The following is a 22,701-nucleotide window of genomic DNA, read 5'->3' on the forward strand; positions in this document are numbered from 1 at the left end:
AACATACACCTAAATAACAGGTGTAGTCCATGATTGAAGCAAGAGTAGAGAGCTTACGCGTGGCTGTGGATGATGACAAACAACAATGCTACCTACGTGTATAGAAGAACCGCATGGTCCACGTGTATATTTCGGGTGTGTAGCGGCGAGAGGTTTTGATTCTGACCGTATTGTCTCTGGCTGTTAATTTTCAAAGCTGATCTAACGACCACTCGTAACATTTATATGTCACGATCCCCTACTTTCCTAGGAGAGTATGTAACACATTCAGTAGAAATCTGGATGTCAAGAAAGGCCTGAAACTGTGCGCATGAATTGTGAGGCAAAGCTTAAAATCTATTCATTGATGAATGCTTTGTCAAAATCCATGACTTCCAATGTTGGTTGGTTGGTTGGTTTGTTGTTTAACGCCGCACTCAGCAATAGTCCAGCTATATGATGACGGTCTGTTAATAATCGAGTCTGGACCAGACAATCCAGTGATTAATATCATGAGCATCGATACATGCAATTGGGATCGATGACATGCATCAACCAAGTCAGCGAGCCTGACCACCCGATCCCGTTAGTTGTCTTTTACGGCAAGTATGGTTTGTTGAAGACCTATTCTACCCCGGATCTTCACGGGTAGACATCATGTAGCTCTCATATGACTGATAGCGGCATGAGTTGAAGAACAGTTTGTCCTGGCTTGTCCTGTCTTGTCCTGCCTTGTCCTGTCTTGTTTTGCTTTGTCCTGCCTTGTCCTGGCTTGTCCTGTCTTGTCCTGCTTTGTCCTGCTTTGTCCTGTCTTGTCCTGTCTTGTCCTGTCTTGTCCTGCTTTGTCCTGCTTTGTCCTGGCTTGTCCTGTCTTGTCCTGCTTTGTCCTGTCTTGTCCTGTCTTGTCCTGTCTTGTCCTGCTTTGTCCTGCCTTGTCCTGCCTTGTCCTGTCTTGTCCTGCCTTGTCCTGCCTTGTCCTGCCTTGTCCTGTCTTGTCCTGTCTTGTCCTGGCTTGTCCTGCCTTGTCCTGTCTTGTCCTGTCTTGTCCTGCCTTGTCCTGCCTTGTCCTGTCTTGTCCTGTCTTGTCCTGCCTTGTCCTGTCTTGTCCTGTCTTGTCCTGTCTTGTCCTCCCTTGTCCTGCCTTGTCCTGTCTTGTCCTGTCTTGTCCTGTCTTGTCCTGGCTTGTCCTGTCTTGTCCTGCTTTGTCCTGTCTTGTCCTGCCTTGTCCTGCCTTGTCCTGCTTTGTCCTGCCTTGTCCTGGCTTGTCCTGGCTTGTCCTGCCTTGTCCTGGCTTGTCCTGTCTTGTCCTGCCTTGTCCTGCCTTGTCCTGTCTTGTCCTGCCTTGTCCTGTCTTGTCCTGCCTTGTCCTGTCTTGTCCTGTCTTGTCCTGTCTTGTCCTGCCTTGTCCTGTCTTGTCCTGTCTTGTCCTGGCTTGTCCTGTCTTGTCCTGCCTTGTCCTGTCTTGTCCTGTCTTGTCCTGTCTTGTCCTGGCTTGTCCTGCCTTGTCCTGTCTTGTCCTGCCTTGTCCTGTCTTGTCCTGTCTTGTCCTGCCTTGTCCTGTCTTGTCCTGTCTTGTCCTGCCTTGTCCTGTCTTGTCCTGTCTTGTCCTGCCTTGTCCTGTCTTGTCCTGTCTTGTCCTGCCTTGTCCTGTCTTGTCCTGTCTTGTCCTGCCTTGTCCTGCCTTGTCCTGCCTTGTCCTGCTTTGTCCTGCCTTGTCCTGCCTTGTCCTGCTTTGTCCTGTCTTGTCCTGCCTTGTCCTGCCTTGTCCTGCCTTGTCCTGTCTTGTCCTGCCTTGTCCTGCCTTGTCCTGCCTTGTCCTGTCTTGTCCTGCCTTGTCCTGCCTTGTCCTGCCTTGTCCTGCCTTGTCCTGTCTTGTCCTGCCTTGTCCTGCCTTGTCCTGCCTTGTCCTGTCTTGTCCTGTCTTGTCCTGCCTCGCCATGTCTTGTCCTGCCTTGTCCTGTCTTGTCCTGCCTTGTCCTGTCTTGTCCTGCCTTGTCCTGCCTTGTCCTGCCTTGTCCTGCCTTGTCCTGCCTTGTCCTGTCTTGTCCTGTCTTGTCCTGTCTTGTCCTGCCTCGCCATGTCTTGTCCTGCCTTGTCCTGTCTTGTCCTGCCTTGTCCTGCCTTGTCCTGTCTTGTCCTGCCTTGTCCTGCCTTGTCCTGGCTTGTCCTGCCTTGTCCTGTCTTGTCCTGCCTTGTCCTGTCTTGTCCTGTCTTGTCCTGTCTTGTTCTGTCTTGTTTTGTTTTGTCCTGCCTTGTCCTGTCGGCTTGGCTCTCTGAACACGGCACAGTAAAGGGTAATTTACTAAATAAAGAGTAAATGTTTGAGATCAAACTACTTACAATAGACCCAAAATACATACCTAAATTATGGAGCTGTATCGTCTTCCTAAGTTGGAAATGTCTTGCTTCTTATTGATTTGCCTCCTCCGACAATAAACAGATGTAACAAATTATGTCAAAAACATGATGTTGATTACACCAATCATAATCATGAATTGAGACGGTCTTTATCTTTAAACATTTTGTGCAGTCACTTCGCATTGAAGATAATAATATTGTTCATGCTACAGGTGTTCAATCTGCAGTTAAAGGATAAAGATGTTTCAGTGTTACAATAAGGTTTCTTCACAGACAATATACGGGGGTCATCCTCGATTATGCAGGGTGTTATGTTTCCATTCTATTGTAATACATACCCTGGCACGACGTTAAAAATAGCCGCCCAATCAAATTACCACCAAGAGCGAAAGAGAGTGACATGGGAGAGATGGAATGGTGACGTCACTTTGGAAACAATCATACGATTCCGAATATGTTCAGCCTGCGTAGAAACGTATCATACATATATTAAGGGCAAATGTTTAAAAACAACCTGAGCTCGCATATCACGAAACGTCGAATTCAACGATCAATTACAGAATGTTTAACTGAGATCATGGCATACTATGATGTGCATTGTCCTGACGTTTGTCCGCCCGCCGTCCTTACGTACAGCGTACTTTATAACAGCATACACTAGAACAATCTACCGTCCTAACGTACAACGTACTTTATAACAGCATACACTAGAACAATCTACCGTCCTAACGTACAACGTACTTTATAACAGCATACACTTGAACAATCTACCGTCCTAACGAACAGCGTACTTTATAACAGCATACACTAGAACAATCTACCGTCCTAACGAACAGCGTACTTTATAACAGCATACACTAGAACAATCTACCGTCCAAACGAACAGCGTACTTTATAACAGCATACACTAGAACGATCTACCGTCCTAACGTACAACGTACTTTATAACAGCATACACTAGAACAATCTACCGTCCTAACGAACAGCGTACTTTATAACAGCATACACTAGAACAATCTACCGTCCTAACGAACAGCGTACTTTATAACAGCATACACTAGAACAATCTACCGTCCTAACGAACAGCGTACTTTATAACAGCATACACTAGAACAATCTACCGTCCTAACGAACAGCGTACTTTATAACAGCACACACTAGAACGATCTACCGTCCTAACGTACAACGTACTTTATAACAGCATACACTAGAACAATCTACCGTCCTAACGTACAACGTACTTTATAACAGCATACACTAGAACAATCTACCGTCCTAACGTACAACGTACTTTAAAACAGCACACACTAGAACGATCTACCGTCCTAACGTACAACGTACTTTATACACTACTTTATCCCCCTTCAGACACCCGGACAGATTATAGGTATCTGTCAGGGGAGTCGGATGGTCACAATGTAGTCATACTATCAACCACTGGTTTTCCTTGGCTAAGCTCGTCTATAAACAGGCTGTCATCATGCAGATCCCTGGGTGATGCATAAAACAAATCAAAATGTGCTTCTTAATCCTTTGACGTCCAGTCATCCATTCATATAATTTTCAGTTCTATTTTGCGGAATCTGTTTTGGGAGACTCATTCTCTGACGTTTTGAATATGTCTGTACCTCAACGTTAAAGATAGAGTTTGTTGTCCTGTACATGGTTGCATGTGTAAAATGTGTTTAACTGTTATCTTGCACATGTTTGTATTTGTAAATGTGTGTAACTATTATCATGTACACGGTTGCATGTGTATATGTGTGTAACTGTTATGTTTATATTGTTATATGACAGTGTGTTTTATTGTTTAACAATGATTGTAGCTGTGCTACATTGTTTCTGTTGAGATTCGGTAGACGATCATTGCGTTGTAATTGGGCAGTGATTAGCTGTCAGGAATGTTGTCCTTTTAATATAAGCAGTCGTCAGCAAGAAGTTACTATATTTAGATGCTAGTGTTGTGTGTAAACTTCCGGTTTACCGCGGACGGTGATAGTGTGTTATAGAAGCCTGATGAATGTTCCAATGGCGCTGGACTGGTGAGGGCAATGTGTAGAAATTTCCAGTAGCTAGTTAGGCAGTAGGGGCGGTCGGGTAGCCTGGTGGTTAAAGCGTTAGTTCGTCACGCCGAAGAACCGGGTTCGATTCCCGACTTGGGTACAATGTGTGAAGCCCATTTCTGGTGTCCCCCGCCGTGACATTGCTGGATTATTGCTAAAAAGGGCTTAAAACCAAACTCACTCACTCATTTGTTAGGCTGTATATCGTGGGACAAGAGCATGCATGTCTCACCTCTCATACATTTCCATCTGAGAATACATCCAGACCAGCTTTCGTGTGAAGATCACCCCGGAGTCCCTGCCTAGGCCCATCGCGGAAGTCTCACTACAGTCGACACTGAATGAATATACTACTTCACTGACTATATCACTGACTTAAGCTATCACCACTGTATTTTTGTATTTGATACTGACCACTGCCTTAATATTATATACTGCCATTGAATTATGTACCACCACTCTATTGTGTACGTGTGTACTTCCATTGTCATTGCTGTGCAGTAATTTGTATTGATTTGTAAAGGTAGTGAATATTGGAATGCATTTGTTGAGTGTGAGTCATATAGTGGTTCTTTTACGTACAGATTTCTGGGTTAACATACTATTTCCATTTAGGAATCGACACGTTACAATATTGTCACAAATATAGTTCAATGTTTTATTTTATTGTTGCAGATTTTGTCAATAAAAAGTGATGGCTGAGCACCACACGGCACTATCTGCATGCTGGTGTAAGCTAAAGAACAACATAAGCCGAGTTTGTCACAGATTCCTGACAACTGATTACAAATGTTCTACACACAATCTCATATAGTTGACTTTACTGAAGTTTCAACGCGCACCTGACAGCCCCCCCCCCCCCCCCCCCCCCCCACTCCCCCTCCCCCTGACCCCCTCCCTGAACATGCCTTACATAACATATTCTACTAATTGTCTGTATCATATTCCATTCCTTGCAATAATAATAATATGCTACTTTCAACCCTATTACTTCAAGAAAAAACCCTTATATATATATACTTTTTTTAAATTACAATCCTTGCAAAGTTTATGGCCTGTAGGTATTGAATGAAATGTTAAACAGCTTGGCGTTGAGTTGATCACGTTTTCAAAATGACAATTAATTCACAATAGTCAGTATGCCCCAGTGCAAACTATAAAATCGTCATGTTACTTCTCATCATATCGTTTTACAGTCAGCTCGTTTTAGAATTTATCTAATCACAGAGTACACAAAGGCAGCGAGACGATGAAAGTAATGAAGAAGCCTACCCGATACGACCTCATGAGTTAGCAATATATGTAATCTCTTACTGTGAGTATCAGGTTCACTATATTTGTATACTAGTATATTGGTAACTGAAGAATGTTTGTCTAAGGTTTAGACAGTACAAACATGTTAATTTTAGATAGTGAAACACGCTAGATGTCCTCAAAAGTGAAAGTAAATTGTTCTGTTACACGTTTCAGAGTGACAAATTAATACACTCACTGGTTTCACCAAAGTGGTAAAAGTAAGACATGCATTGGTTCATGCTTTCGTCCGACATCAAGCTGACACGCCGTGTGCCCCAACGCAGCGTTAAATCAAACTCACTCACTCACTCAAATAACAGACATGTACAGAATTTCGTACACGATCAAAGCTGATGTAACATCTCTCCATCGCAGTTGAGGCCATACCCTGTTATGACGACACCAATGCAGTCGTTATTGACGATGTTGTCGTATACCTGCTGCACTTAAACGGTTTCGTACGGTTTAGTCTAAGATTCTGCGCAATCCGAGTATTTTGGGTGCGGTTGAGGTGGCTGTGGTCGTCCTTTCACGTTGGTGGCGCAGTCGGATGTAACGATCTTGGGCTGGAATGGTTACCTTTGGTCGTCCCGACCTTGGCCGATCACGTGTTGACCAATGCTATTGAAACCGATCCCATAGCCTTGTGATGGTGCTGGGCGCTACATTGAAAACCCTGGCTACAGCTGATCGGGATCCTCCTGTCTGCAAACGGCCTATGACATTGTTTCTTTGCACTTCTGTTAATCTTGGCATGTTGTTGAACTGTCACTGTTCGATTGACGCAGATGCCAGGCAATAAAAAACCCTGCGTTTTAATACCGTTCATAGTGCTGCTGCACGTACAGTACGTGCAGCTCCATGGCCCTTTTGTTAATTCACTGGGTGCGCTTTTCCGAATCGTACGTGTTTCCCGACTAATGGTTTGCATGTCTTTGTTGTGATCATTTTGATCCGGGAAATTTGTCACTGACACTATAACAAGTTAGACCTCTTCATTTTGCACCTCTTGGTCCGCTAACAAATATCCACTTTGTGTTTCGTTCTTGGAAGAGTATATAAATATGAATTTTTTAATTTAATGGCTAACAAATAGATTATGTTTCCTGGTATAAATATCTGGGTATTTTATTAATTAGTCATGAGTATGGACCACGCACATAGAAAATGTATCTTTGCAGGCTAAGCAAGTATTATTTGGTATATTTAGATCACTGTCAGTGTTTAGGGCGTTACCTTTTGACTTGTCTATAAGATTATTTCATGGTGCGGAAACAAACTCAGGAAGAAAAAGCGCTAGAGAAGTAAAATCGTAAATATCTTACAGAGTGTTGCCGACATCCATACAAAATTAATAGTAGTACCAAAAATGAACTGGTCATTTCTGCATGGATTGGGATTGATTTGTGTGGAAAGAAAAAGGTACTGCAAAAATTTGGTGAAAAGATGAATAAATCGCAAAAACACAACCAAGTGAGAGCCTGGCGCCGAAACACACCAACATGACATGCACGTGCAACTACGCCATCGGCCGACTGCAAACTTGAGCCTCCTCTTTAGCTGTTGCCAGGTGGTTCCAAGTGGCATCAAGCACCATTACAAGATCGTGGAACCGTTGTCAGACACACAGGACAACACGTGACCTTCCATGATCCTGTCGACAACGCCCCAACGGCACGGGACAGATTCATACGGCTACGCCATTTACGTGAAAAAGCCACCACGGCAACCTCTATAAGTACCTCAATACCAGGATATCAGCCCAGACAGTGAGGTGCCGTTTACGCGCTGAAGTGTGTGTGTAATTTGATACTGTGGTATAATGTGTGTGTGTAAATGGACACTGTGGCATAATGTGTGTGTAAATGGATACTGTGGCATAATGTGTGTGTAAATGGATACTGTGGTATAATTTGTGTGTAAACGGATACTGTGGTATAATGTGTGTGTAAACGGATACTGTGGTATAATGTGTGTGTAAACGGATACTGTGGTATAATGTGTGTGTAAACGGATACTGTGGTATAATGTGTGTGTAAATGGATACTGTGGTATGATGTGTGTGTAAACGGATACTGTGGTATAATGTGTGTGTAAATGGATACTGTGGTATAATGTGTGTGTAAACGGATACTGTGGTATAATGTGTGTGTAAATGGATACTGTGGTATAATGTGTGTGTAAATGGATACTGTGGTATAAGTATGTGTACACGGATACTGTGGTATAATATGTGTGTACACGGATACTGTGGTATAATGTGTGTGTAAATGGATACTGTGGTATAATATGTGTGTACACGGATACTGTGGTTTAAAGTGTGTGTAAATGGATACTGTGGTATAATGTGTGTGTAAATGGATACTGTGGTATAATGTGTGTGTGTGGTCGGGGTGGGTGGGTGGAGCTTCACCTACATAGGCGTCGCCGGATTTTGCAGTCACCACCGTTAGGTTCTTGTTGTCTTGATGTATTCCTGCCATTGGCTTTCGATGGGTTTAAGTGGTGTAGAGCTGGTTTCAATGCCGGCTTGCTGCTCCAGGAGGCTGCTGATGTGGTGGGAGGTCCGTCCTATGTACGGGAGGGAGATTCGGCTTGGTGCTGGTTCAGGGTGGGTGGTGACAGGTTTGTGGGAGGGTGGTGTTGATGATCTTGACGACTAGCTTTGGTTGTGGTTGAAATCGGGGATTACATGACGGAGAGGCTGAATGTCAGTTACAGTTGTGAATACAGATCATATTTAGCTTAAAGCTGACTATCTGCGATTCCAAGATTTAAATCGGTAACCTTAATTTTTTTACTCGACTAATGCCATTCATTATTATCTTCTCATCCATAAACAAATATTGAAGCTGACGGAAGCTACACCTGCACTGTAGATCCTAGCCAACCATGTACTATTCTCGACGGTGAGGCCTGGGATTCGTTTAAGACAGACATTTTTGTCAGCGCTTCAAACCATACAATGTTATCTCTTTCAGGTATCGTCAGACACTATGTTTGAACCCTCAGTACCTTATATTAACGAACATTAAGCGCACCCTGTCATCATGGTCACATTCTAATCATGTCTAGCAGTCTGGGCCCGGTTGTTCAGAACCCGGTTATTTTAACGTCAGGTTAATTCCTAACCAACCGTTAAATATTTAACCACACGTTAGTTAACCAGTCGTTATAGATAACCATGCTTTGGGAAACAACGTAACCATTTGGTTACATTTAACGGGGAGTTAACACTGACTTAACGGCTGGTTAAGAGTTAACCGGGTTCTGAACAACTGGGCCCTGTTGGAAATGTAAAGACTGTTTGGTATACAGTAAACTCCGGTTATAACGAACACGCTTTTAACGAACTGACGGATATAACGAACTTACTTTTCAGTCCCGACTATTTGCTGTAGTTATGCTGTATATATGCTTATAACGAACTACGGTTATAACGAACTGAAAATAGTAGTCCCCTTGAGTTCGTTATGACCGTAGTTTACTGTAGTTGGTCTGTGATGTTGTAGCCAGTAGAGGTTGGACTCGACACCAACACCAATGGCTTCCAAGTTAAAACATGTCAGCGTTTTTGTGTCACAAAAGATCAGCTCCAGAGAATGCAAAGGCTGCAGAACACAACACAAGGATTGCCACAAACACAGGGCCCCGAGTCCACATCCAGCCTGTCCTGGAAACGCTTCACTGGCTGTTCAAGTCCAGGGGAGAATACAGTTCAAAATCCCATCCTGCATTCCAGTCAGTACACACCATCTCCCATCCTATCTTCCCGAGGCAAGAGAGTTAACTGACTTTAAAAGTCCAGTTTCCACCCTTGCCGAACTAGGCTGCAATTACTGGGCTCGATCGTAGCGCCACCAGTGGCTATTATCAGTTATGTCCCTTCTATGCCTCTCCTATGGACCAATCAGATTCCACCTCTCGTATCACATACGTTTGCTTCACACAAAATGGTGGTGCCCAGTTAGGACGACCTGATCGATAATTAAGATCTATATTGTGATAAAAGGGGTCTTACATCGCGAAATGCATCAAATCACGTGAGCAACATGAAAAAAATTGGAAAATATCTGCTGACAACGAGATAGCGATGGACATGCTTTGCAAATCCTGCAATCGACCGAAATCTGAACGACAGTTTACGAACCGGATTTCGATTTCGGTGCGCGATTTTGATTGGACTATGCATAGACTCGTTAGTCCAGCCAAAACGTAACTACATAATACCAGCCTAAAACGGCAAGGGTGGAAACTGAACTTTTATAGTCAGTTAACTCTCTTGCCTCGGGAAGATGCTCCCATCCATGGTGCCGTTGATGGAACAGCTTATAATTAGCGCTACGACTGTCGTAAGTCTGTGTTAGCGTATGACAGTTACGATCACCTTAGTGCTAAGACAAAGTGCTTGTACAAAGGCAACAACGCTCACTACTGCGTATCAACCTTCGAGAAGTCTTCGTTCCAATGACACGTTCCTTTGGTGCCAGATCTTACATTGTTGCAGTGCATGAAACCATTTCCTCTGCACTTCGGATGCACCCCCTTCATTCACTGCCTTTCAATCAACTAAAGACCCAATATTCGGCAACTTTGCCATTCATTGACTGTGTGTATGTATGCGCTTGGAGCATTCCCACGAGGCTCGGAGTTACAGCACTAATTATTATTTTCAAAATTATTAATTTAAATACGTATCGTTTCTATACTCGCATGTGGTCACCCCTGTACATCTCTATACTCGCATGTGGCCACCCCCTGTACATCTCTCTACTCGCATGTGGCCACCCCCTGTACATCTCTATACTCGCATGTGGCCACCCCCTGTACATATCTCTACTCGCATGTGGCCACCCCCTGTACATCTCTATACTCGCATGTGGCCACCCCCTGTACATCTCTCTACTCGCATGTGGCCACCCCCTGTACATCTCTATACTCGCATGTGGCCACCCCCTGTACATCTCTATACTCGCATGTGGCCATCCCCTGCATGTGGCTCGACACAATGAGCTGCAGTGTCTTAGACGACTGGACCTGCCCATGAATAAGTACTTCATCATAAAGGCACCTTTACAAAATCCACCATTTTTAAAAGTCAATATAAAACTACATTCTGCAATACAAAGGAATGATGTATATTCGGAAGGAAGTGTTTGTCCATGGCGCGACACAAAGCCCGTTACCAGTAGTGTTGAAAGTTTATTTTCTATAAACATACAGGTTAAAAAAGCTGAGTACAATGCCCCTTACAGACAAGTGCTTCATGAGCCTCAAGCACCCCCCCCCCCCCCCCCCCCCCGCCCCCCTTGCCAGAGCTCCCAGGCTCTGTAACCACATTCATATTAAAAAGTTGGCGCCCGAGTAGAAAGTAACCGTGTTTTCAGTACGACAGGCGTCATGCCACGATGAATAAGCCATATCAGTGTTGTCATATGTTTACTGATACTGTCAACATTTTTTCATATTGTCAACATAACTCACAATTCAAAATATCTTTTGATAACCATTAGGAGCGGTCGGGTAGCCTAGTGATTTAAGCGTTCGCTCGTCACGCCAAAGACCCATTTCTGGTGTCCCCCGCCGTGATATTGCTGGATTATTGCTTAAAGCGGCGTAAAACCTCACTCACTCACTCACTGATAACCATTACTTGTGGATAAGAAAACAAATTACTCGATATTATTTTCTTGTTCGAAATGGACGTTTACAATGGTTATTGTTTAGTTCACTGTTAAACATACAAACATACACACAAACACATCAAAACAAACAAATAAACAAACGAACAAACTTCACACCAGACACTATAAGCTTTCTCCGATAATGAGAACGCGATAAACAGGGAATAGCTTGACGGTGACACCTACACATTATATATATTTGGAATTACAACATTATATTGGAACACGTGTTTGTTATGCCTGCTTTAAGTATACCCGTACGTACATCCATCCATCCATTAACAAACATACAAACTACAAACCCGACACTGTACTCTCACAGGTGAGGCATTCTTTCTGCATAGCTAGTTAATCGACTATATATTTTACGAAAGCTTCGGGCATATATAGAAACAGCAAGTGAACCGCAGTATTTTATGTATGTACGAAGAGAATTTGTGTAGGTGGAGAATGTGTGTAGGTAGAGAACGTGTGTAGGCTGAGAATGTGTGTAGGTGGAGAACGTGTGTAGGTGGAGAACGTGTGAAGGTGGAGAATGTGTGTAGGTGGAGAATGTGTGTAGGTGGAGAATGTGTGTAGGTGGAGAATACGTGTAGGTGGAGAATGTGTGTAGATGGAGAATGTGTGTAGGTGGAGATTGTGTGTAGGAAGAAAATGTGTGTAGATGGAGAATGTGTGTAGGTGGAGAATGTATGTGGGTAGAGAATGTGTGTAGATGGAGAACGTGTGTAGATTGGAGAATGTGTGTAGGTGGAGAATGTGTGTAGGTGGAGAACGTGTGTAGATTGGAGAATATGTGTAGGTGGAGAATGTGTGTAGGTGGAGAATGTGTGTAGGTGGAGAATGTGTGTAGATTGGAGAATGTGTGTAGGTGGAGAATATGTGTAGGTGGAGAATGTGTGTAGTTGGAGAATGTGGGTAGGTGGAGAATGTGTGTAGTTGGAGAATGTGGGTAGGTGGAGAATGTGTGCAGATGGACAATGTGTGTAGATTGGAGAATGTGTGTAGATTGGAGAATGTGTGTAGGTGGAGAATATGGGTGGGTGGAGAATGTGTGTAGGTGTAGAATGTGTGAAGGTGTAGAATATGTGTAGAATGTGTGTAGGTGTAGAATGTGTGTAGGGGAGAATGTGTGTAGATTGGAGAATGTGTGTAGGTGGAGAATATGGGTGGGTGGAGAATGTGTGTAGGCGGAGAATGTGTGTAGGTGGAGAATGTGTGTAGGTGTAGAATGTGTGTAGGTGTAGAATGTGTGTAGAATGTGTGTAGGTGTAGAATGTGTGTAGAATGTGTGTAGGTGTAGAATGTGTGTAGGTGTAGAATGTGTGTAGGTGGAGAATGTATGTGGGTAGAGAATGTGTGTAGGTGTAGAATGTGTGTAGGTGGAGAATGTGTGTAGGTGTAGAATGTGTGTAGGTGTAGAATGTGTGTAGGTGTAGAATGTGTGTAGGTGGAGAATGTGTGTAGGTGGAGAATGTATGTGGGTAGAGAATGTGTGTAGGTGTAGAATGTGTGTAGGTGTAGATTGTGTGTAGGTGTAGAATGTGTGTAGGTGTAGAATGTGTGTAGGTGTAGAATGTATGTGGGTAGAAAATGTGTGTAGGTGTAGAATGTGTGTAGGTGGAGAATGTGTGTAGGTGGAGAATGTGTGTAGGGGGAGAATGTGTGCAGATGGACAATGTGTGTAGGGGGAGAATGTGTGTAGATGGAAAATATGTGTAGGTGGAGAATTTGTTTATATGGGGCCTTTTACTAGGAACAGTGTCTTTAAAAACACCCATCCACCTTCAATCACAATAAATATCAAATAGGAATACTGAGATGGGTACTGTGCTTGTAAATGGAAACTGTGTTTGTAAATGTATACATTGTGAGTAAATGGATCCTGTGTTTGTAAATGGATACTGTGTTTGTAAATGTATAAAGTGCTTGTAAATGGATACTGTGTTTCTAAATGAATACTGTGATTGGAAATGTACACTTTGTTTGGAAATGGGTACTGTGTTTGGAAATTATACAGTGTGCGTCAATGGATACTGTGTTTGTGAATGGATACTGTGTTTGTGAATAGATACTGTGTTTGTAAATGTATCAAGTGTTTGTAAGTGGATACTGTGTTTTTAAATGAATACTGTGTTTGTAAATGCGTACTGTGTTTGTAAATGGATACTGTGTTTGTAAATGGATACTGTGTTTGTAAATGGATACTGTGTTTGTAAATGTATACTGTGTTTGTAAATTTGTACTGTGTTTGTAAAAGGATATTGTGTTTGTAAATGTATAAAGTGTTTGTAAATGGATACTGTGCTTTAAAATGTATAAAGTGTTTGTAAATGGATACTGTGCTTTTAAATGTATAAAGTGTTTGTAAATGGATACTGTGTTTGTAAATGTATAAAGTGTTTGTAAATGGATACTGTGTTTGTAAATGTATACTGTGTTTGTAAATGGGTACTGTGTTTGTAAAAGGATACTGTGTTTGAAAATGGGTACTTTTTTGTGAATGGATACTGTGTTTGTAAATGTAGAAAGTGTTTGTAAATGTATAAAGTGTTTGTAAATGTAAACTGTGTTTGTAAATTGGTACTGTGTTTGTAAAAGGATGCTGTCTTTGTAAATGGGTACTTTTTTGTGAATGGATACTGTGTTTGTAAACGTAGAAAGTGTTTGTAAATGTATAAAGTGTTTGTAAATGTATAAAGTGTTTGTAACTGTAGAAAGTGTTTGTAAATGGATACTGTGTTTGTAAATGGGTACTGTGTTTGAAAATTAATACTGTGTTTGTAAATGTATACTGTGTTTGTAAATTTGTACTGTGTTTGTAAAATGATGCTGTCTTTGTAAATGGGTATTTTTTTGTGAATGGATACTGTGTTTGTAAATGTAGAAAGTGTTTGTAAATGGATACTGTGTTTGTAAATTGGTACTGTATTGATGGCTTATTTTTTTAAGAGGATGTAGTGAAATAATATATTTCATGATTGTGGACATTTACATTTTGTGTGGATAATTTTACAAAGAGTATATTTCTTTCTTGTGTGTGTTTGGTACAGAGAAGTGGGTAATGTTTTTCTTCATTCATGGTTCAACAAGTAGAGTATAGCCTCTTATGTAGAGGGTTGGGTGGCTTTGTATGTGTCCTAAGTTATATTTTTAATTTATTGTTACTTCATTTTAGTTTAGAAATGTGCAGTTCTTATTTTACAGTGACTGAGATAGGGTTGTACTTGTATTTCATTTTTAATTATCCTGTATGTCCTAAGTTTGTTTCCTGTGTCTTTAGTTGCATTAGCATCTTGAAGAGGGAGTCGAATTTAGACTTTATTGTCTCTTTTGATGTTGGTGTTAGGAAATCTGAAGAACACATAATGTGTTTTCCTGAAAATAGATTGAGCCGGTAATCGTTCATTCACAAAATATCAACTTTTACAAAAGCGTTCTGACCCAGAATATTTACAGAAATTTGCTATTTTTATTAGTACTGTGTATATAAGAGGACAGAATCCTAGTTGTGTGTTGTTTTGCTGACACCTAACATGGATTTACAAAATCTGAGCTGCGGTTTCTCAGGGATAAATGAATCAAAGTAGGTCCGGAGGGTTGATTCTATACCCCAGATTTCACCAAATATGAGACCGCCTCCGTGGTCTAGTGGTAGAGCGTCCGCCGGGAGAGCGGAAGGTCCGGGGTTCGATCCCCGGCCGCGTCATACCAAAAGACGTTAAAAGATGATACCCTGTCTGGCGCTCGGCATTAAGAGGGGTTAAAGCAAGGACTGGTCGGCTCGGAGTCAGTATACTGTGTCTGAGTGGGGTATTCATGTTAAACTGCGGCATGGTATCTCAGTGGGCTAGCACTATGAATCGGCATCAATCCGGACTAGTACAAGCAGCCACACAAACACACACACGTACATGCACGTCGCTATTTAAGTGCAATAATCTTGGACGCGACATTAAACCCAATTTCACCTCACCTCACCTATTATATGATGATAACTGGTTCGATTGATGTTTTGAATAATTTGCAAACAATAACTGGAATAATGTTAAAGCGGCGTTAAAACCAACTCACCCACTCACTCTCTTTAACTTGATATCCAAACACTACAACATTTGTTTAGTCACTATTATCTTGAGGTTGTTTGTTGCAGAAAATACTCTTTATATAAAGTGTGTAAATGTTTATTGTGTGTGAAAGATACTCTCTGAGTGTAAATGTATAATGTGTGTGTAAACGGATACTGTGTTTGAAAGATAAAATGTGTGTAAATTTATGATGTGTGTAATTAGATAGTGTGTGTAAATTGCTACTGTGGTATAATGTGTGTGTAAATTGCTGCTGTGGTATAATGTGTGTGTAAATTGCTACTGTGGTAAAATGTGTGTGTAAACGGATACTGTGGTATAAAGTGTGTGTAAATGGATACTGTGGTATAATGTGTGTGTAAATGGATACTGTGGCATAATGTGTGTGTAAATGGATACTGTGGTATAATGTGTGTGTAAATGGATACTGTGGTATAATGTGTGTGTAAACGGATACTGTGGTATAATGTGTGTGTAAACGGATACTGTGGTATAATGTGTGTGTAAATGGATACTGTGGTATAATGTGTGTGTAAATGGATACTGTGGTATAAAGTGTGTGTAAACGGAGACTGTGGTATAAAGTGTGTGTAAATGGATACTGTGGTATGATGTGTGTGTAAATGGATACTGTGGTATAATGTGTGTGTAAACGGATACTGTGGTATAATGTATGTGTAAACGGATACTGTGGTATAATGTGTGTGTAAACGGATACTGTGGTATAAAGTGTGTGTAAACGGATACTGTGGTATAATGTGTGTGTAAACGGATACTGTGGTATAATGTGTGTGTAAATGGATACTGTGGTATAATGTGTGTAAATGGATACTGTGGTATAAAGTGTGTGTAAACGGAGACTGTGGTATAAAGTGTGTGTAAACGGATACTGTGGTATAATGTGTGTGTAAACAGATACTGTGGTATGATGTGTGTGTAAATGGATACTGTGGTATAATGTGTGTGTAAACGGATACTGTGGTATAAAGTGTGTGTAAACGGATACTGTGGTATAATGTGTGTAATTGGATATTGTGGTATTATGTGTGTAAATGGATACTGTGGTGTAATGTATCTGTAAACGGAAACTGTGGTATAATGTGAGTGTAAATGTTTACTGTGGTATAAAGTGTGTGTAAATGGATACTGTGGTATAATGTGTGTGTAAACGGATTCTGTTTTTGAAAGATAAAATGTGTGTAAATATATAATGTGCGTAATTAGATATGTGTAAATTGATACTGTGGAGAATTATAAATTGAGTGTTATTTCCACAATGCCCAGTGCGTTTGCAAATGGACATTCTGCGCAGACGGAGGCCATTTGTAGGCGGATATTGTGCGTCAGTGCATACTATGTGTAAAGGGGCCACTGGGAGTGTAAACGGATAGTATGTGTAGATGGGAACTGTGTGTATGTTTGGACAATAAACAGTTCTGTGTGAAGATTGATATGACGGCGATATGGGAGGAGGCTTCACGCTATATTGTTACTGCGTCTTGCGGTTCCCCGTCTCAGCCTCCTGCCACATATACCGTCAAGGTCACATGCAATGAGTGCTTGATCATGTAGCAGGGGGGACTATGGTGTTTTGACGCGCATCGTTGAAAGAATGAGAGCTGGGAAGAACTCCAGCGGCATTGTTTGATGTGTTCGGAAGCCAGGAATAGTGCACCCATTGGCACATCTCCCCTCAGTTATCTCCCCTTTAATGACACAGACAGTATTGAGTGGTATATTGAAGGAAGGATTATCCCGTGTAGTTGTGTATATTGCCTCTGCTGATATGTATGGTATGACTGTTATGGCGTGAAGCGGTGTTAAGATTGTAGTGCTATATACTGATAGTTTGTTTACCTGGCGCCTGTGTTGTGTGGGTTAGTGGCACAACCGAGCTTCACTTCTACGTGGTATCGCTGAAAGGGTACTGTCGTGTGGATGTGGGATATTACTGTACGAAGTGTAATATTGAACACGTTAGGATATTTTGAGACACGGAGATCTTTATCAACAACGCCTGATCAGATCTGCAGAAGATTTTGTGATGCTAGAAACAACAAGTTATGGCAGGCTGAAACGCAGGATATTCATAACAGGAATAGTATATGTGTAATTTATTAATAAACAATGATTGTAACTATGTTTCTGTTGATATTCAGAAGTTCATTTCGTTGTATTTGGACAATGATTAGTTGTCAGGAAAGTAGTACTAAGTTATTATATTTAGATGCTCGAATTTTATGTAAACTTCCGGAATAGCATGGATGGATGTCAACCGTAAGATGAAACATGTGGGGTATTCTGTGATGTTCAAGTGACATTGGACTCGCCTGGCACTGTGTAGAAAGTGTTGGAAGCTGGTAAGACTTTACAAGTGGCGCCGGCGCGTCTCAGTTTCATCTCACATTTCACCTCATATTTCACCACACATTTCATCTGACATTACATCAAGACCAGCTTTCGTTAGAAGATCACTTTTCACCCTTGTGTTCAACCTAGGCCTATCTCGGAAGTTTGGCCACTGCTCTCAAATTTTATACTGCCATTGAATATTGTACTACCACTCTATTGTGTACTGCCGCTGTAATTGCTGTGTAGTAATTTGTATTGGTTTGTAAACCTGCTGAGTTTTGTGATACAATTGTTGATTGAATACTATTTGTTAGTTGTTTGTTGGTATATCAAGCTGATATAACTGAAGTACTGAAGGGGCGTTATTACTCACTCACTCACTCACTCACTTGCCCACATCAGTGTCCATTCAGTGTACAAGTTGTTTATATGTAGGTAGGTAATATATTCGTCCACTCTCCACTCACCCACTCACTCACTCACTCACTCACTTGCCCAAATCAGTGTCTACGTGTATGGTGTATGGCGACGTGTGTGTGTGTGTGTGTGTGTGTGTGTGTGTGTGTGTGTGTGTGTGTGTGTGTGTGTGTGTGTGTGTGTGTGTGTGTGTGTGTGTGTGTGTGTGTGTGTGTGTGTGTGTGTGTGTTTATATATTTATTTTCAGGAAATGAACTGTCACAAACGCATTCACCTTCGCGGAAAGAATATTAAAATGCACGTGCTTTTCCCAAATGTTTGTCTTATATAGCATGTTGGTTGATCTTTAAAGAAATCTAGCTTCATCGATTGTGGTGACTAGACAGAAGAACGCATCGTTAGACTGACGGTGTCGATCATAGTGGGCATGGCGTCGTTGTTATAGTTTAACCTTCAGTCATAATCGGGATGATTTCGGAAAGGAAATACTACTATTTTCGTGTAGTGTTTTGCTTTCAACTGTTTTGTTTTTTTGCGTCTTAATATGAAATTGTGGGATATTATAAGGTGAATAGAAACCTTTAGCATTCATTCCACTGCGAAGCAAAAAGAGCTATAGTAATAATTAAAGCCCCCGGAAATGTACATACTTCTACCAAATCCAACTGTTCTAATTTGTGGAAAAGGTTCCAAGCTGCAGAGGTCTACAAGCATAGATATGGAAAGTGATCCCGCTTGACTCGTGCCCCCGCAAAATTGTTTTGCAATTTATATTTCAAAAGTAGCCAATATTTTGTAAAATGCCTAAGCTGCATCCCAGTTAGATACTGATTTTCAGTATATTAGACTGTTCTTTTGATAATGATAGCAAGTATCCCAGTAGTTTCTCCAGATTCCCGATGATTAATTCTGACTCGATACCCGAATGGCAAGGCCGATGCCATATTTGTTTATTAAAGTGAAAGTAGTGCCTACTTGCCCTTTGATATTTGCATCTGTATCCGAATATGACCCGTACGGATATCGTTTTCATTCGTTGGCTTTATCCAGCTGAGACACCCACTCATTATATGACAAAGGCTCTTATTACTTTGGCATTTTACTGTCGCGAAATGAACGTATTGGAATACGGTAATGACCGGAGAAAACGATATCTGTTAACGTTATCTGTGGCTTTAGTAGTGTGATATTGGCCCTTTGATATAATGCCCCTTTTTCCAATCAAAGCAGTCATGGCCTTACACATTCGACCAAGCCCCTCCAAGCATTGCGGAGAAATGCCGACTTGCACGTGTGTATCTGGTATCGAAAACAAATTTGACTCTTGTAATGATTTTTTTCAAGTTTGTCCCACTTCCTCTCGAGTTATAACTGTCTCCCAGTGTTCGAGCAGATAATCATCACTAATTACTTCCTGAAGCCAATATTGGTTGACGCAGCTTTTAGCAATATTAAAAACGTACTTTTTATTATGAATTTGGATTACTCGATTTTCATTGGTCAGAGGTTATCAAATCACAATAAAGCCCATCTGATTGAAACAGCCGACTTGGCCGCATCAACGCGGAAGCTAATATTTGACTGAAGCATATTTTCTTCAACAAACATGAATGGGATTGGGTACAAGCTAATATTTTTAGAATACTACTTCTTTTACAGTAATTGTCGGTAGGCATATTTAAATAATTAAATGCAATATGAGGGCATTACCAAGTTACAGTGGCGCGCTCTCTTCGGATAACATGCGGGCGGTTTAATTATAATTCTATCCATTTTAGCTATAATATGTTGTAAACAAACAGTTTGAGCCTATAAAGAGCGTCATATTCTGTTTAAAGGCTGTTCTTGATGATTCCGTAAATTCGACAAGCCACTCAAAACACTGGAATCAGTGTGCCGCTTCACTCAATGTGTAACCCATGCCGCTTCACTCAATGTATTTGCTAACACCAAGGAGTTCCCGACATGGTAGAATGTAGATAAACAAGCTGTGATTTCAACGTGCAGATTTAACAGTGCTAAATTTTACATTTGAAACCTCAAGCTCCGCATTCGGCTCCAAATTCAATCAACACAGCATGTTTATCTCATAAGTATACTCTCATGACTGTGACACTATTAAAGGGCTTCGAACATTTTACCCATTCAACCATGGTCCTCAACGTCACGAGCGAAAGCTTTAAACATCAGTAAAACAAAAACAAGCAATATTCCAGCAATATCACGGCGGGGGACACCATAAAAGTGGGCTTCAAACATTGTACCCATGTCGGGAATCGAACCCGGGTCTTCGGCGTGACGAGCGAACGCTTTAACCACTAGACTACCCGACCGCCCCTTAGAGTCATAAGTGCGGAAGCCTTTCAGGGCTATTGTATTTTTCTTGAAATTTCAAGATGTTATGTTGATATTTCAAGATACATACTAGGTTGAAATTTCATGCTAATGGTCTTCAAATTTCACGATAATAAGTTGAAATTTTAAGATTATAACTTGAAATTTCAAATTAGTATCTTGAAATTTCAACTTAGTATCTTAAAATTTCACGAAAAATAAAAAAAGCAAATGGTCCTAAAAGGCCACCGTACTTTACTGGATGCGTGCACAGCAGCAGCAATACTTTACTATTCCTTGAGAACAAAGCTCAACCTGAGTACAGAATCATTCAGATCTATTTGAGCGTTGGTCGCTATAATGAATATCAAAGTATTTTTTCTCAACTGGAAAGTCGATTTGCTCCAATGAAAATGTTATAATTTCATTGAAATAAATACAATTGTTTTCATCTAATATATACCAGCATCAAATAAAATCATAGTAGAGTGCGTGTTAGTGATACCGATCCCTGGTCGTGCGCGATGACAAAATGTCCATAAGTCCATGTCCATGTGATGCTGACTTTTACAGACATCACGAGTCTGTGACAACAAATGGGGATATTTCTCGCGTGTTTGTAATTTCGTTAACATTTCAGCGAGTATGAAAATGTCCCTTACACTGTTCCATATAATCCACCTTCGAGTTCATTGTTATCAGGTGAAATGCGAGTTTTATTCACATCTTGATAAATATTTGCTTGTTCTTTAACACCGTACTGCGTTTGTACGGCGGCTTGTGCAACAATCTAACCCGTCGGAGTTCATTGCGAAGTTATCTCATATATATGACCCGAGTTCGATTCCCGACATGGGTACAACGTGTGAAGCCCATTTCTGGTGTCCCCCGCCGTGATATCGCTGGAATATTGCTAAAAGCGGCGTAAAACCATACTCACACACTCAATGCACACAATTGAAACCCCGTACTTTTAAAAAATGGTTATGACAGCTGATCCACAGCAAGTACATGAATGAGTAGTGAGTGAGTTTGATTTTACGCCGCTTTTAGCAATATTCCAGCAATAACACGGCGGGGGGCACCAGAAATGGGCTTCAAACATTGTTCCCATGTCGGGAATCGAACCCGGGTCTTCGGCGTGACGAGCGAACGCTTTAACCACTAGGCTACCCGACCGCTCCCAGGGACCAAAGAAGAGAACTTATGGATGTCAACTTCTTTATTATGAGGACCACAACGTTTCTGATATAGACTTACTCCTTGATTCGGTGAATAAATGCTATGAAGCAGAGTGAGTGAGTGAGTTGGGTTTAACGCCGCTTTTAACAGTATTCCAGTCATATCACGGCGTGTCAGCTTAATGTGGGAGGAAAGCCCGAAGTGATGCTGGTCTCAGACGTTTACCACTTCCGTGAAACCCACGAGCACGGGTACGGTGCTGACAAACCTAGAAACACAATCGGGGCGAACCGGGATTAGAACCCACAATCATAGGTTTCTGGCGTGCCCAAGGGACGCAACTCTGCACAGCGAATCGCGGCGCCTTAGACGACTGGGCCACCCGTGCCCCCCTATGAAGCAGAGAACATATATATTTACCTTTAAGAACAGAAACAAAGCGTGTTTTGTGTTATGTTGTGTTTGTGTGTGTTGTGTATCTTGAAGGTCTGCACATGAGGGCGAGAGTGAGTGTGTGTTTGTGAGTGTTTATGTTAGTGTATATGTATGTGTGCGTGTATGTGTGTGAGTGTTTATGTGTGTGTATGTGTGTATATGTATGTGCGAGTGTGTCTTCGTGTGTGAGTGTTTATGTGTGTGTATGTGTGTGTATGTTTGTATCTTGAAAATCTACCCATTGATGTAAGCTCTCGTGACGTGTTTGTGTGTGTGTGTGTGTGTGTATTTGTGTGCGTGTGTGTATGTCTTTGTGTGTGAGTGTATGTGTGTGTATGTTTGTATCTAGAACATCTACCCATTGATGTGAGCCCTCATGCCGCAAGTATGTGTTTGTGTGTGTGTTTGTGTGTGTGTTTGTGTGTGTTTCTCTGTTTGTGTTTCTCTGTGTGTGTTTCTCTCTGTGTGTTTCTCTGTGTGTGTGTGTGTGTGTGTGTGTTTCTCTCTCTCTGC

The 22,701-nt window shown here is 41.5% G+C and overlaps 1 protein-coding gene across 1 annotated transcript; it reads right to left on the reverse strand.

The window, feature by feature from the left end:
* Positions 1-634: 634 nt before the first annotated feature.
* On the reverse strand, positions 635-4,712 carry LOC139458705 (ribosome-binding protein 1-like). Its single transcript, XM_071240117.1, has 2 exons — positions 4,633-4,712; positions 635-2,252 (listed from the first exon to the last, which is right to left on the reverse strand). Exons 1-2 carry the CDS (start codon positions 4,710-4,712, stop codon positions 635-637), a joined length of 1,698 nt encoding a protein of 565 aa, XP_071096218.1.
* Between the last annotated feature and the right edge of the window lie 17,989 nt (positions 4,713-22,701).

Source organism: Haliotis cracherodii, unplaced genomic scaffold, assembly GCF_022045235.1.
Source record: "Haliotis cracherodii isolate W230 unplaced genomic scaffold, xgHalCrac1.p SCAF_13, whole genome shotgun sequence".
Taxonomy (NCBI): Eukaryota; Metazoa; Mollusca; class Gastropoda; order Lepetellida; family Haliotidae; genus Haliotis; species Haliotis cracherodii.